This window comes from Eleutherodactylus coqui, chromosome 6 (assembly GCF_035609145.1).
Source record: "Eleutherodactylus coqui strain aEleCoq1 chromosome 6, aEleCoq1.hap1, whole genome shotgun sequence".
NCBI classification, from domain to species: domain Eukaryota; kingdom Metazoa; phylum Chordata; class Amphibia; order Anura; family Eleutherodactylidae; genus Eleutherodactylus; species Eleutherodactylus coqui.
The window spans coordinates 26,377,173-26,393,068 of record NC_089842.1 but is presented as its reverse complement, the minus strand read 5'-3'; the positions used below and the strand labels follow the sequence as shown (position 1 = coordinate 26,393,068).

Sequence of the window (15,896 nt, the reverse complement as noted above, 5' to 3'; positions counted from 1 at the left end):
AGCACCGAGCAATGGAGCAGCGGCGCTTCCACGAGGAGGAGAGGGTAAGTATATGGATTTCAGAGGGGCACTATTACTACTGGGGCCACTGTGGGATGTCACTATTACTACTGGAGCCGCTATGGGATGTCACTATCACTACTAGAGCCACTGTGGAATGTCACTATTACAACGGGGACCACTGTGAGATGTCACTTTTACTGCTGGGGACACCGTGGAAGGTCACTGTTACCACTGGGAACGCTGTGGGGGGGGGGTCCCTGTTACCACTGGAGCCGCCGTGGAGGGGTCACTGTTACCACTGAGGGCCGGCGTGGGGGGGGGGGGTCACTGTTACCGCTGGGGTATGTTTACACGTGGTGGAAATTTCCGTAGCAAATTCTGAATTATTTCTGCACCCCTAAAAAGCAGTCAAAAATCTGTACACTGTGTATTTTGAAACAGACCAGTCCTTTTTTAGAACGATGGGGTTTAAATCATACGTCGTTATAAGCCCCTCCCCCTGAAGTGTTGGCACCTTGCGATAAATAAGTGGGTTTTGGTTTGCTGTTTGGGCACTGGGTCTCTAAAAGGTTCACCATCACTGGTTTATCTCCTCTTCATCGGTCTCCTCATATTGTGTTTCTTTTCCATATCAAGTCTCCTTATGTTATGTATCTTCTTCACATCATGAATCTTCTCATATCATACACTACCTTCTCATCACTAGTCTCTGCCACGTGACAAATCACCTTGTATCATGTGTCTTCTTCATGACACTAGTCCCTTCATAACGTGTATTTCCTCCATGTCTCAGCCTTCTCATGTCGTGTATCTCCCAGAAGGGTCCTACACAAAGCTGTCACTGTGGTGAGCTAGTTCAGGCATTCGCCTGCATCCTACAATAGGTTAAATGTAATGCCCCTTAAGTGAAGAGAAATCTGAATAGCAAAGGGTCCAATAAATCCTTGCTATTGGTTACTGGTAACCCCATTTCTCATTGGCCAGTCTGCCCTTAGAAAGTGTTTTTGGGATTGGCTGATAGACAGTGGAATAACAGAGAGAGGGAGCCCATGATTGGTCAGGGGAGAGATAGAAGAAAATGTCCTGCACAGGAATACCAGAAGTGCTGAGAGGACTGGTGAGTCATTCTAGGGAAAGCAAGCTAAGCAGTGAGAGAGATAGAGTAGTGAGAGATGCGGTGAGAAGAAGCCGGGGAGAGGGAGCAGAACAAGGAGCGGGGAATGGAGAAGGTCTGGTAAGCAGTCATGAGGAAGGAGTCCGGAGAGACCCTTTTTCCTGTCAGAGTCACAAGTGAGCCTGTAATTATGAGTGAGAGAGTCCAAGTGCCTTAGTCCTGGTACAGTTCCCTAGTGCCTTAATCCGTTCATGAGACAGTACACGGAGGCCAGCGCCATAGTTTCCACTGCCACAGAAGCTTCCTGTCCTCTAAAGGCTGTTTATTCCTTATTTAGGATGCAGCAGGGTCCAGTTTTACGCAAACCACTAACCTTCAACATCTGCCCAGATCACTCAGGCTACCTCGCTGCCATTGTACAATTTGCGAATATTGTAAATAATTGTATGTTGAGAAACTATGAATGTTTTAAACCTGTGAATTGCAGTAAACTGTTGCTTCGTGGTTCCACTACAACCTTCAGTCTCTGCTTGATTGCTACTCTCACAACTCTGTGTTGTATAGCACTGGCGTCACGACAAATTATCATCCCACTAATTAATATCAGTTTACCACTGCAGACGTTGTTGTTTGGGAAAGTGCTGGTGAAACCCGCTGTGACATACTTTAAGATATCTACCACACTCATCATCCCATCTAGCATACTGTACACACAGTACAGAGGCTGAACTAAAAATCTCTACAACATGTAGCATGTAACAGGATGTATAGCGCTGGAGCAGAACAGCAGCTCAGATGTATCTCTCCACCCACCCCCTCCAACTCTAGTATATATAGTAGCACCATATACAGTATAATGCTGACCTGTTCTTCTGGTTTCCAGGAGGACCCATCCATATCCAGTTGCCAGAGGTCTTGACCCTGGAAGAGGTGGTCCAAAAAAACCCATATGTGTCCAAAGGAGGGCGGTACAAGCCACCTGACTGCAAGTCTACGCACAACTCTGCCATCATCATCCCTTACCGCAATCGAGAGCAGCACCTTAGATATCTTCTGTATCACCTCCACCCGTTCCTGCAGCGGCAGCAGCTCAACTACGGGATCTACATCATCCAGCAGGTGGCTGATAACACCGAGTAATAAAATCAGAAGAGACAATGCAGGGAATTTAAATATCATAAATATGTGTGGCAGCCCTCGGTGCCCTGAGCAAAATACCCCCTCTCTTTATCCTTTCATAGGGTGTATCGGCAGGAGAATAACCCCCTCCCTATATCCTCTAGCAACATATATGGGCAGGAGATTCCCCCTGTCTGTATTCTCTAGTAGGGTGTATGAGCAGGACTATACCTCCCTTTCTATATCCTCTAGCAGGTATATAGACAGAGGAATGCTTTCTCCCCATATCCTCTAGCAGGGTATATGGACAGGAGAATACCCGCTTCTTGTATCCTATAGCAGGGTATATGGGCAGAAGAATAACCTCCACCCAGTATCCTCTAGTAGTGTATATAGACAGGGGAGTCTCCTCTTTTCTTTAGTGTCTAATATTCCACTCCTGCAAGGCGTTCTAGCTGTCAGCGATGTCACCGCATTGTCACTCAGGATTATCTTAAAGTTTGGCGTCTTGGGAGTAGAGTAAGAGAATCGTTATAAACAGGTCTGTCCTCGGTCCTCGTAAATATCAGCACCTCCTATTACCTGGAATACAGGAGTCTGAAACGCGTAGATCTGAGCAGCGAGAGGCACATGGCCATACCTACCGCTCCAACAATATATAGTAGCTCTAGGAGATTAGGCCTCACAGTGCAAAGTCTATCATCCTCCATAGATAAGTGGCAACAGATGGCCTTGCAGCCGCTCATCACCTGCTTAGAAGTGGCGCACACAGTTGGCATTGCTGTATAGGCACTTTGGTAGCACATCATCTGACTTTTGGGATCCTGTGCGTGCTGCCCCCTACAGGCTGCCAGAAAGGGGAACAAGTGTACTAGTCTAGTATGGGATTACTCCTGAGAGTAGTATATTAGGTGACTGCTATTTAAGAGATTTTGTTATACACGAGGGGGGGTAATGTGAGGTTTTTGGGATCCCCCCGGACAAATATTCTTCTACTTTTTTCAGACGGGCAATTTCACCTTCAATCGGGGGAGACTGCTGAACGTTGGCTTTAAGGAGGCGATGAAGGACGAGGACTGGGACTGCATAATCTTCCACGACGTGGACCTTATTCCCGAGGACGATCGCAACTTGTACACCTGCGACAGGTTTCCGAAACACATGTCCAACGCCATTGACAAGTTTGGATACAAGTAGGTGCTATGGTTCTGATATTCCTCAGAGATTACTGATTTCTGTACATGGGTTCATCCCAATGTCTACGATACAGGAACCACCCTACCGTGATGCACAAGACACTGGGGGGACAATTCTCTTATAGATGCATAAATACACATGTATCATGTATTTACGTGATCCCATTGACTTTTATCGGCTAATTTGGTTTCTAACACATGTTGCTTTTTTTTTCAAACACGTAAAAGACACATGTCTGGATACTTCAATGGTTTCAGTTCTCCATATTATGTGTATAAAAAGTACACGCATTATACGGAGTGCATATATGCCCGAATGAATGAGACTTTAGAAAACCAATGAGTCCTGAATTCATGCAGCCGTTTCTGAGATAGTTGTGACTGATTCTGCCACTCCCTGATGGGCAGTCACCCAGCTTTCCTAGGCAGCAACTCTTTTATAATCCTCCTCCATTGCTGTCATACTTGCCAGAAGGGAGTTCTAGTCAGAGCTGATGGCCATATTGGTGAGACCTCCATCGATCAGACTTTTATCACCTATCCTATGTATTCTGGCCCAACCCCGGTTCTCCAAGTTATGAAAGGCCATCCTAAAGTGTCTCACCCATGGAGTAAAATAACAGAGAAGCAGATACTCACCTCTCCCTGCTCATCCCCCTCCACCAGCTCCCTCCCCCGTCTGACATCATCTTTACAGGCTGCAGTCAGCTGTAGCCATCTCTAGATAAGCTGCTGCAGCCAATGCTGAGTGCCGTCACTGGCTGCAGCAGCAGGTTTACAGGACATTACAACAACACAGCCTGGAGCCTTTTAGTTGAAAGAGTGAAATCTGCTGCAGGTCCACGTCACAATCCACACCAATGGTGCGGAATCTGATGTGGATTTTGTGTAGATTATCCTATGTGGAAAATCTGCACCAAATCCACTATGTGTGAACGTACCCTTAAGAGTTTTTGGAGTGTAAGCTGTGTACCAGGGTGGGCTCTCCAGGATGCATCGAAGTCTTGAACAAAAGAGGTGACTCCAACTCACTTGTAAAAATAAGATTTTACTAAGTTTAGTAAAACCCTTTACCAAAATGAGCCCCCCCCCCCCCCGATATTTATATACACCCAGCTGGGAAGCCGAGTGCTTTATAATGTGTGCTTCCAATCTACTCCAAGCTTTTGCCTATCTGCAGGCTGTCTCTAACCAGCCGCTATTACCTTCTATCACCATAGAAACAGAAACAATTAGTGAGGATGCTAGGGAATCACCGGCGACACAACACAAGAGCTTACAATCTTAACAACTCCCCAACCACAGTACCACCAAACAAATATCACAGTATATAGCTCAAAAGCCAAGGAAATGTAAAGTTACATATCATGTGACTTTTAGACCTCTTTAGGGTGACTACCCACTACAGGTTTTTTTTCCCTGCGAAATTCGCAGCATTTTTTTTCTGCAGGGGACTTGTAATGTTAAAATCGCGATCGCGCAAAATCGCAATTTACCGCAAAATCGCAATTTTGCGTGATCGCGATTTTAACATTACAAGTTCCATAGACCCCTGCAGAAAAAAAAATGCTGCGAATTTCGCAGGAAAAAAAAATGTAGTGGGTAGGCACCCCCTTAGGGTGCCTACCCACTTGCAATTTTTTTTCCTGTGATGTTTTGCGTTTTTTCTTAAGAGCAATTAGTATGGAATGTGTTCTTGTCCATCTGGATTTTTTTTTCCGTTTTGTGGGGTTTTTTTCACATAGGAACTGTCAGTTGCATATGTGTCCTTATTTTTCTCTTAATGCACCCATGATTGTCAATGGAGGGCTGCAAAAAACACGCAAAAAACGCTGCGTTTTTCACGCGCGAAAATTGGCAACGCAAGTGGGTAAGCACCCTTAGAAAGTTCTCTGTCTCACTCTGGGAATTACAGCTCTATAAAATTCTCTGTGTTTGAGGGTTATTAAATAGACAGATCAGCTCCCAGTAGTGTGGTCTGTGACAGACAGTATGCCTAACTAAACTAACTAACTAACTACAGGCCTTGTTATTAGCCTCGAACAGTTTGGCACCAAACATACAATGCTGTGCATGCACGGTTACACCAGAGGCTGTAGTTCTTTGGCTGACCCTGGTCTGTTGGGTACCTTTGTACTTTGTCTGGAACCGCAGGAATAGGAGTTCATCCAAGAACCATGTGAACTCACTGACGCTGCTACTTTTGTGCTCGGTCCTTAATGGCAATCTTCTCCGTTAGAATGGGGGGTCTGACAAACTCTGAAACAGTCTCTAATTCAGCTACCCTTCACTGTAACTTTAGGGGTCCTTTTCCACGTGTAAAACGTTGGCTCACTCTCTCCAGTCCTCAAAAGCACAATTCACAGGATGGCTGACACACACACTTGCCTCTTTTCTTTTTAAAACTCCACTTCTCCGCAGTTATGATACACTTCCTCTCCACTGTTGAATTCCAGGCCGCAGTGCCTTCTTGTGGTCAAACAACAAAATGTCAGTTATAACAACATAAAATTACTTACAGAAACAGGTACATTCACAACAGGAGGGCTGTTTCATCATCTTACATGCCACCCCACTAGAGGTTGCCGCCCCTGGCAACCTTCCCCATGCAAGCTCATGCTGCGCATAGCACTGTGGAGGTATACCAGCGTTGGACCTGGCCATCCTGCGCAGAGTCACAGGACCAGGGAAAGCTGGCACACTCAATGGAGGTTGTTATGCTAGCTGGGCAACTCCATCCCTGGGTGGCAAGCTTGTCACGACTGGGGTTTCCGGAGTGGCTGGGGCAGGAACTATCTACCACTCATCATCTACGGGGAGCTCCCCAATGCTAGGGGTAGGGGCAAGCATCACCTTATTGACTGCAGGTTGCTCAAAGTGACAGAGTATCAATATATTACGGTGGAGGTTCCTTGAGGGTCTCCCAGTCTCCACAGGCTCTACCTCATACACAGGGATATCAGGATTTACCTTCCGCTTCATTATGTATGGAACCGCCTCCCACTGCCCATCCAATTTTCCGGTTGGTCTCTTGGCCCTGACGATCACACGATCACCTGAAGCATACTCGTCCCTCTGCACTGGCCCCGGGCTGGGGTGCACCACTTGTCTAAGGCATTCACCTACAACTTTGTGTACTGCTCTCAGTCGGCGTCTATGCTCTTGCACCCATGCGATGGTGCTCCTCGGTGGAGGCTGCATCAGATCTGGCATGTGAAGATCCTCAATCTCCTAGCCTGCTCTCCCAAACATAAGCATGTGTGGAGAGTAACCAGTGGTATTGTGAACTCTATTGCTATAGGCCCACATCAGCTCAGGTGAGTACTCTGGCCACCGAGTTTTTTTACTTTCCTCAGTCCGCAGCATTTTTATCAAGGTGCGGTTGAACTGCTCACAAGGACCATTCCCTTGTGGATGGTATGAAGTCATGTGGGAACGTTCGATACCATAGAGCTGATACAGCTCACTCATCAAAGCACCCTGTAAGCATGCCCCCTGATCTGAATTAATTATTCGCGGACACCCAAACACTTGTATAAAGTGTTTACAGACTGCCTCAGCAGCCGATTCAGCCATCTGATCTCTGATGGGCACAGCCACTGCATATTTTGTAAAGCGATCTGTCATGATCAAACAGTAGGGGTGTCCTGAGGTAGAGTACCCGATTTGTACATAATCATTAAGATTTCCAGGGGGGTGGAAGCCTGGATAGTTTGCACGGGGGCCTATTGCTCGGGGCTTTTATTCAGCCCACAGGACTAACATTTGAGACATGCCTCGGTCAACATTTCTCCCAAATCCAGGCAATATACAAAGTGCTGGAGCCATTGGTACGTCTTAAATGCGCCCCCCTCTCATGAGCCTCCTGAGCGGCCGCTGGCCCCAACGACTTGGGGATGACAACCTGTTGCCGGTACTGCAGCTCTGACTGTACATATATGGTCTGGCACAGGAGTCCCTGGTTAACACTCAGCTTATCCCAAATTCTCAGCAACTTCTGACCTTCCTGATTCAGGCTGGCCTGCTTGTCCGGGCATGGCCAAATCTTAGTTTGAATCCACTCTCTCACTTTCTATAAGTCTGGGCAGCTAATTTGGATCCGTTCCCAATCTTCCAACGTCTTCCCCAACACCATCGGCATCCTTGAAGCCACCCCACTTGAATGTGTCAGATGCTGGAATGGCAGTACTCTGCCAATGTGTGGAATTTCAATGTCTTCAAACCCTTCTTCTCCACTATTAGTCGGCAGCCCCACTGGGACACAGGAGAGGGCATTGGCATTGGCGTTTTCCCTTCCTGACCAGAACTGGATACGGTATTGATACTTGAAAAGGCAGGCCATCCATCGCTGCTCAAGGGCACCTAGCTTAGTGTTCTTCAAGTGTGCTAATGGGTTATTGTCCGTCATCACAGTCACTTCCGCACCCGTCAGATACTCTGCAAACTTCTCAGTCATGGCCCAAGCCAGTGCCAAAAGCTCCAACTTAAAGGAGCTATAGTTGTCAGGGTTGCACTCCGACTCACTTAAAGACCGACTGCCATAGGCAATTACCCTCTCACGTCAGTCTTTAACTTGAGATAGCACAGCACCAAGACCATGTAAACTTCCATACATGTACAGCAAGAACGGTCTATCAAACTGTACATAGGCCAGGATTGGGCCACTGGTCAGAGTTCTTTTCAATGCCTCAAAGACTTCTTGCTGTTGTGGCCCCACTTAATGCAGCGATTCCTGGGTTCTCCAGCTGTGCCTCTCAGCAGCTCATTTAGTGGACCGGCCAGATGAGAGAACTTGGGTATAAATCTCCTGTAATAGCCGGCCAATCCTAGAAAGGCACTTGCACTTTCCATAGGGTTCTTGGCTAGGGTCATTTCTGAACGGCCTCCACTTTGCTAGGGGCTGGTTGTACTCTTTCTGGAGTGACCAAATGTCCCAGGAACTCTATTTGTTGCTGAAGCAGTTGACACTTCTCGGGCTTGATTTTTAGTCCATTGTCTCGCAGTCGTTCCAGGACCTGCCACAGTTTTTGAAGATAGTCTTCAAATGAATTCCCAAACACCACAATGACATCCAAATATATCAATACTGATTCAAAGTTTAGGTCAGCCAGACAGTGCTCGATCAATTGCTGAAAAGTCCCTGGAGCACTGGTCAGTCCAAATGGCATCCTGTTGAGCTCATATAGTTCCATGGGCAAGATAAAGGCTGTCTTTGCCTTGTCTTTTTTTGCTACTGGCACTTGCCAATATTCACTATCAATAACCAGGTCAAGCGTGGAAAAGTACTTAGCTTGACCCAAAGAGGATAGTGACTCTTCGATCCATGGAAGAGGATAAGTGTTCCGGATGGTCTGGGCATTCAGTTTCTGATAATCTACAAAGAATCGAAGACTCCCGTCTTTCTTTCGCACCAGGACCACCAAAGCAGGCCACAGGCTTTTACTTTCCTGTATCACCCGATTCTCCAGCATGCTGTCCACCATATCTTTCACCTCATGAAACACCTTGGGCGGGATTTGCCTGTACTGCTCCCGAATTGGCACAGCGCCGCCGGTAGGGATTTTATGCTCAATGGCGGTAGCACACCCGAAGTCCCGGGGTCAGAGAGTGAGGGTTCACTCCCATCAGAGACATGATTACTCGACCGTTCCACTTAGCTGTTGGGGCCTGTTCTTGCTGGACCTTCATGGCATAGGTCCAAGCCAACCTTCCATTTGGCTGTAGCGTGAAGCTCCTCCAGCGAATGACGGTGCCCTCGGGCGCATGAACTTCAGCCAGCAGGGTATTCCCAGGAACGATCAACTTACTGTCCAAGATGGTTTGACAGCGTATAGGCACACACCCATCTTTCATGGTGGCGAGTGCTCAGGCTACCAGCGGGTGGGTCTGCGTTTTCTTCCCACGGAGCAGGCTCGATCAGGACCTCTAGTCCAGCCAGTGGCCACCCAGCCGCCACGGAAAGCATCAAAATTTCCTCCTGCCATGGCGGAATCTTCACTGGAGCTCTCAGTAATATTCTCACATGCCCAATAGGGCACCCGACAGGAAGCTCTTCTGCAAACTGCATCTCCTCACCATCTACTGTAGGACCTTCTGAGTTCGCCAGTGTGTGGTGGTCCGCTGCCAGTATTTAGGCCCTTTGTTGGCATAGAGGTGATGATCTAGGTCTCTCAGCACATTCATGCCCAGCGATACATGGAGTCCTCTTCTAGACGGATGATCTACCAGTACAATTCCCTTTTTGCCAATGTCCTGCCCAAACAGCTGGACCCGCATCCAGACGATCCCTAGTACGTCCATTGCACCATTATTGGCAGCTATCAACCGGATGAGACTTCCTTCTTTCGGCTCCATCATATGAAGTGTCTCTCGAAGAACTCCAACGGCATCAGGGTGCACTCTGATCCAGTATCCACTAGACAGCATACCTTCTGGCCCTTCAGCTCGACTTCCATAATGGGGCTGCTAACATAGAGATCGCGTTCATCGCGGAGCAGGCTTAGTTCTAAGTGAACTGCCACAGGACGCCCCGTTACTGTGGCAGCAGGAAGTTTAAAGCCAGCTCGGGTTCCGTCTGTCCGTGGTACTCTCAGACGATATGGCCATACCGTCGGCAGCTCCAGGAGAGAGGTCCCCTTGATCTCCGCACACCAGATGGACCTGGATTAATAGGTCCTTGCTGCCGGGATACTCTAGGTGGAGGCGGGCAGTATGTTGGGACCAATCCTGGGGCCCTGAATGTGCCTGCTTTCATCTGGGACTCTTCCAGGCGGAGTTCTCTCATTTCTGCCCGTAGGGCCTGGACCACATCCTTCAAGGACTCAGTGTCTTCAGGACGTACCCAGGTCCCTGTCACTTGGGTGCTACTCACTGCCTTCACACTCACAGCCATGGGCCCTACCAGCAGTCCAGTAAACATTATAAAATGTCAGGTCAGCATCTGCCCGGGTCATCTCTTTCAGTTTATCCAAATTTATTGGATAATTCTAGGATAGATTGGTCTCGTAGTAACTGGTCCACTTCTTTGAAGGCTCTCATAGCCCCTGAATCCCACTGCTGCACTTCATTCAACAGCTCCTGTAGGGCATTAGGGTATTGTACTAGCATTTCACCCTCTCGCTGTGACAGTTTGAAGAAGCTGCTACGCAACTGTGCTACCCTGGTACGCCCTCCCTGCGCTCCCTTCAGCAGGAAGAATATTTTTTCGTAAGTGTCTCTTTCTTATTCGGGCCATACCATCACTGTCCATCTAGCGTCACCTTCTAGGGCCCCCAATGCTATCTCTGCACGCAGCTCAGGTATCAGGTTACTCAATTTAACTATGCTTTGTACCCTTTCGGTCCTGTCCTGCAACCCCATATTTTTACCGTTAAACTTTGGCAAGTGCTGGATTAGTGCCCTGGCCGATAAGTACCCTACTTGGGCTGGCATGACAGGTACTGGGGCTGGTAATTTTCGTTGCGCAGGGGAACCCTGGACCGCTGCCGCCAGGGGATTATTTCCCGCCACGTCTCTGCCCATGAAGATTGCTGTTTCCTGCCGACAACACCAAGTTGTAAACTGTGTACCGGGGTGGGCTCCCCAGGATACATCGAAGTCTTGAACAAAAGAGGCGACTCCAACTCACTTGTAAAAATAAGATTTTATTTAGCTTAGTAAAACCCTTTACCAAAAAGACCCCCCCTTCACCCTTCAGATATTTACATACACCCAGCTGGGAAGCCGAGACCCTTATGCCATGTAGCACGGTGCTTTATAATGCGTGCTTCCAATCTACTCCAAGCTTTTGCCTATCTGCAGGCTGTCTCTAACCAGCCGCTATTACCTTCTATCACCATAGAAACAGGAACAATTAGTGAGGATGCTAGGGAATCACCGGCGACACAACACAAGAGCTTACAATCTTAATAACTCCCCAACCACAGTATCACCAAACAAATATCACAGTATATATCTCACAAGCCAAGACAACGTAAAGTTACATAACATGTGACTTTTAGATCTCTTTAGAAAATTCTCTCTCTCACTCTGAGAATTACAGCTCTATAGAGATCTTTGTGTTTGAGGGCTATTAAATAGACAGATCAGTCCCCAGTAGTGTGGCCTGCGACAGACAGTATGCCTAACTAAACTAACTAACTAACTACAGGCCTTATTATTAGTCTTGAACAGTTGGCGCCAAACATATATGACGGTGCGTGCATGGTTACACCAGAGTTCTCTGGCTGACGCGGGTCTGTTGGGTACCTCTATACTTTGTCTGAAACGGTAGGAATAGGAGTTTATCCGGGAACCATGTGAACTCACTGACACTGCTACTTCTGTGCTCTGTCCTTAATAGCAATCTTCTCCGTTAGGGTGGGGATCTGACAAACTCTAGAACAGTCTCTAATTCAGTTCCCCTTTACTGTAACTCTGGTCCTTTAGGGGTCCTTTTCCACGTGGATCACGTTGGCTTACTTCCACTAGTACTCAAAAGCACACTTCACAAGATGGCTGACACACACACTTGCCTCTTTTCTTTTTAAAGCTCCACCTCTCCGCAGTGATGATGCACTTCCTCTCCCCTGTTGCATTCCAGGCCACAGTGCCCTCTTGTGGTCAAACAACAAAATGTCAGTTATAACAACATAAACTTACTTACAGAAACAGGTACATTCACAACAGAAGGGCTGTTTCACCATCTTACACAAGCATTCTACTATTGATTTAATGATCTCAGGATAGGTCATCAACATCAGATCGACGGGAGTCCGACACCGGTCAGCTGATAAGAAGGAGCCACGGAATGCTGGAAGAAGCACAACACTGACCAGTATGTGGTGGCTGGAATGGGCGCAAGTGCCACAGTACTGTTACACACTGCTACATGGTAGTGTTCTTCTGCCGCAGCTCTTGAAAACAGCTGTTTGGGGAAGGTCCCTGGCGGTGTGATAGCTCATCTATCATATAATCCTGGAGAACCCATTTAACATCCATCTTTCTTGAATGACAAATCCCTCAGGAGTGCAGACATGGAGGATCCATTATGACTTGTTAGCTGGAAAAGCTGGGTGGGTATAGCACATACAGAATTGCTGTGGACTATTACATCTCTAGGTGTAACTGTGGCGCTATATTGTGGTCATCTACAGATAAAATTGACATGATTTGCCAATTAGAAGTCTGGGAAAGCTGGATGACCCCATGCACCCTTAGGACCCACCTTTCCATTTGTTCTCACACCTGTTATGTTAACATTTACAGGTTGCCTTACAAGTCAATCTTTGGTGGGGTCTCTGCACTCACCCCAGAACACTACTTGAAGATGAACGGATTTCCCAACAACTACTGGGGGTGGGGCGGCGAGGACGATGACATTGCAGTCAGGTAAAATGGACAGGTTGTGCCAGGATATGTGGAAATTGCCATTGTCATGTGTCTTTGACCGCAGCTCCTTATTGTAGTTTGTGTGCAGCTCCACCTCTGATGCAGCAGATTATGTCACCGGTGATCATATCCACTGCTAGCTCAAGTCACCGAGCAGGAAGATGCACTGGCTTTGTGGTACACTCGTGATTCTGAAAATATAACCACTGTTGGGCTGGGACCTCAAGATTACCCATAATCCCACTTATTAATTTTTTCTCTGATAAATACAGTATTAACCCCTTCTTTCCCCATGACGTAAGGGTACTTCCAGGGAGCGGGGTACTTCCCGCAAAATGACGTACCCTTACGTCATAGGGATAGCGCGAGATCATGACAGATCTTGCGCTTTCTGGCAGCGGGAGCCGACTGTCACTAATAGACGGCCTCCCGCTGCAATAGTGGGAGATGCGCCCCCCCCCCTCCGCTGTTAACCCCTTCCCTGCTGCGATCTAAGTAGATCACGGCAGGAAAAGGGTTCACAGAGGGAGCGCCCTCCAACTGTGACTTCAGCCGGCTTTCGCGATGTTATCGCAGAGAGCCCGGCTGGTTGCTATGGCAACATGATGCCAGATACCAATGTCCTGTATTGCCAGAGCCTGTGATCGCTGTACAAGCGATAACGCATTGCAGGAGAGAAGTCCTGCAATGCCTTATCGTAGCGATCATCAGTGCTACAGTGTAATTCTCCCAGAGGGACATATTTTTATGCTTTTTCTCATATTAGCATAAAAAATAATTAACAAAAAAATCCCACATATTTGGTATCGTTGTGTCCGTAAAGACCCGTACAATAAATTGAACATGCTTTTTATCCTGCACGGCAAAAAGCGTAAAAAAAACTCTAAAAAACTGAGGCAAAATTCTAATTTTTAGCATTTTGCCTCCCAAAAAACGCAATAAAAGTGATTTAAAAAACATATTTACCCCAAAATGGTACCAATATAAACTACAGCTCATCTTGCAAAAAATAAGCCTTCATAGAGCTCCGTCCGTGGAAAAATAAAAAAAGTTCTAGGACTTAGAATGCAGCGATTTAGAAAAAAAAAAGATTTAAAAAAAGGGTTTTTAGTACAGAAAAGTGGAAAAGCGGGGGGGGGGGGGGGCGTGGCCAAGCCTGTAGAGTGTGAGGACGCACTGTTTCCCGGGCTCCTAAGCCATAGAAGATTGGCTGCATCTTTTGGCGTTTTCAAGCCAGCAGATGTCCTACATACCTTTACCAACAGCATCCCTGCAGTGCAAGGAACATTCCGAGAGGAATCATTACAAAATCGGCCAAGTAGGAGATTCGGGGCCTAGCAACCTGCACAAAGCCGCGGCATAAAGTTCTGGGCGGAAAGAAGGAGCAGCGCACGGAAGCACATCAAACACACTTGCGGGAGATGGCCGATGGGTTCACCATTTTGTATGTATTTTCTGTTGTCAACTGTGAAGATACAATATGGTTTCTATTATGCAAACCTCTGGGGGAAGGGAACATCGCCCCCCACCTCCACAAGAATTGGAGGAGCAGTGCTTTGTGTCCATAAACTGGTCAAACTGGTTCTAACTGGTAAAAACCGATCTAGGAATGTCTTTGTCTTGGACAAGCAGAGAGGAGAAACAGGATGTTCTTCTCATGAGACCAAATTCAAGAATGAACTGAGCGTGCTCACCGAAGTTCCTCCCAGATGGATGACATCACAAGCTACCTCACAAATACCTCCCTCTGAGAATGACCTATCAGCACACTAAATAATGTAACTGTATCCTAAATTACCTAACTTCCTGTGTTGAAACTTTCTTTAAACTTTAAACTAAACATTAATAAAGACGGACTCTTTTGGGACACATGATGGTCAGACGTGGGGTCTTTGAAAGGCTCTCCAGGCCTGCACATTATTCTTATCTAATTTGGCGCACACAGTATATCGAATAGCGAAAATTGTGCTAACAAAATTTGGAGGCACTGCTGAGATAATGAAGATACAGAGATATGAAGATATTTCACCGTTATCCGAACACAAGGGGACTTCAAAGCAGAGACGGACAGATAATGAGCTCAAACAAGGTAATAAGCTATTCTTATACCTGTACCATCTCTCCCTCTCTGCTATGATCCGACCAGGCCGGGTGAGTTGAAATATGATAAGTCTGTATCAAAAGAACAATGAAGTAGATATACTATGTGTTTTTTATGTTGTCTGTGAAGTAATGTCCTGAGTGTAAAAAGGTGTGATGGGGGGTTTATATTGTCTCTGTAGTAGTGAATGGTGTTAACAGACTGTGCAGGTTAGGTTTTAGGAATAAGGAACAAAGAATGTGTAGTATAACTTGTTAAAAAAAAGTAAAAAGGAAAGTTGATGTAAGCAATTTTATCTGTTTTTAACCAGCAACTTTACTCACTACTGTTATAGTAGTGAGTAAAGTTGCTGGTTAAAAACAGAGTAGTGCGTCCATGCGGTGAGCAACATGTGGCGGATGAGGTCTCCCTTTGTTATGTGGGGGAGGGATACACATGTAATGCTTGCATTTGCCATGTTGGCATACATCAACTCAAAGGGATTTGGGCTTGGAGTAAGATGTGGGCCGGCCAGAGATTCTGCTCCGATTATGGTAGGCCAAACTTGTTGAGGTAACACAATGTGGTGCCAAGATGTACAATCTGTGCCATGAGGTGCGGGAGTAGAGAATCTCAATTAAAGGGGTTGTCTCGCGGCGAAAGCGAATTTTTATTTTTTTTAAATGGACCCCTGCAATATGCCCTGTGAAAAAGAAAGCATTTGTTAGTTTTTAAAAAGCACATTGCACTTACCTGCATCAGCGTTCTGCAGCTTCTTCATTTCTTCTTTTAAAGATGGCGCCGCTGGTCTTCTCCCTCGGTGCACTGCGGGTCTTCCCATGGTGCACCGTGGAGTTTCTTCTTCTGTCTTCCGCGTTCCACTGCCGATACAGCCATCTCATTGGCTGATCGGCACCACGTGACGGAGGCGGAGCTACGATGACGATGCGGTGACCAGCTCTCCGGCACGAGCGGCCCCATTCACCAGGCAGAAGTCTGCACAGCGCAAGCGCAT

The 15,896-nt window shown here is 47.0% G+C and overlaps 1 protein-coding gene across 1 annotated transcript in view; it reads left to right on the top strand.

The window, feature by feature from the left end:
* The window catches only part of LOC136631970 (beta-1,4-galactosyltransferase 3-like), an 86,204-nt gene that overhangs the window by 33,932 nt on the left and 36,376 nt on the right, over nucleotides 1-15,896 (top strand). Inside the window, exons 2-4 of the mRNA XM_066606486.1 lie at nucleotides 2,001-2,236; nucleotides 3,242-3,429; nucleotides 12,679-12,801. Of these exons, the coding sequence (XP_066462583.1) occupies nucleotides 2,001-2,236; nucleotides 3,242-3,429; nucleotides 12,679-12,801 (547 nt within the window). The remainder of the gene's footprint in view (nucleotides 1-2,000; nucleotides 2,237-3,241; nucleotides 3,430-12,678; nucleotides 12,802-15,896) is intronic.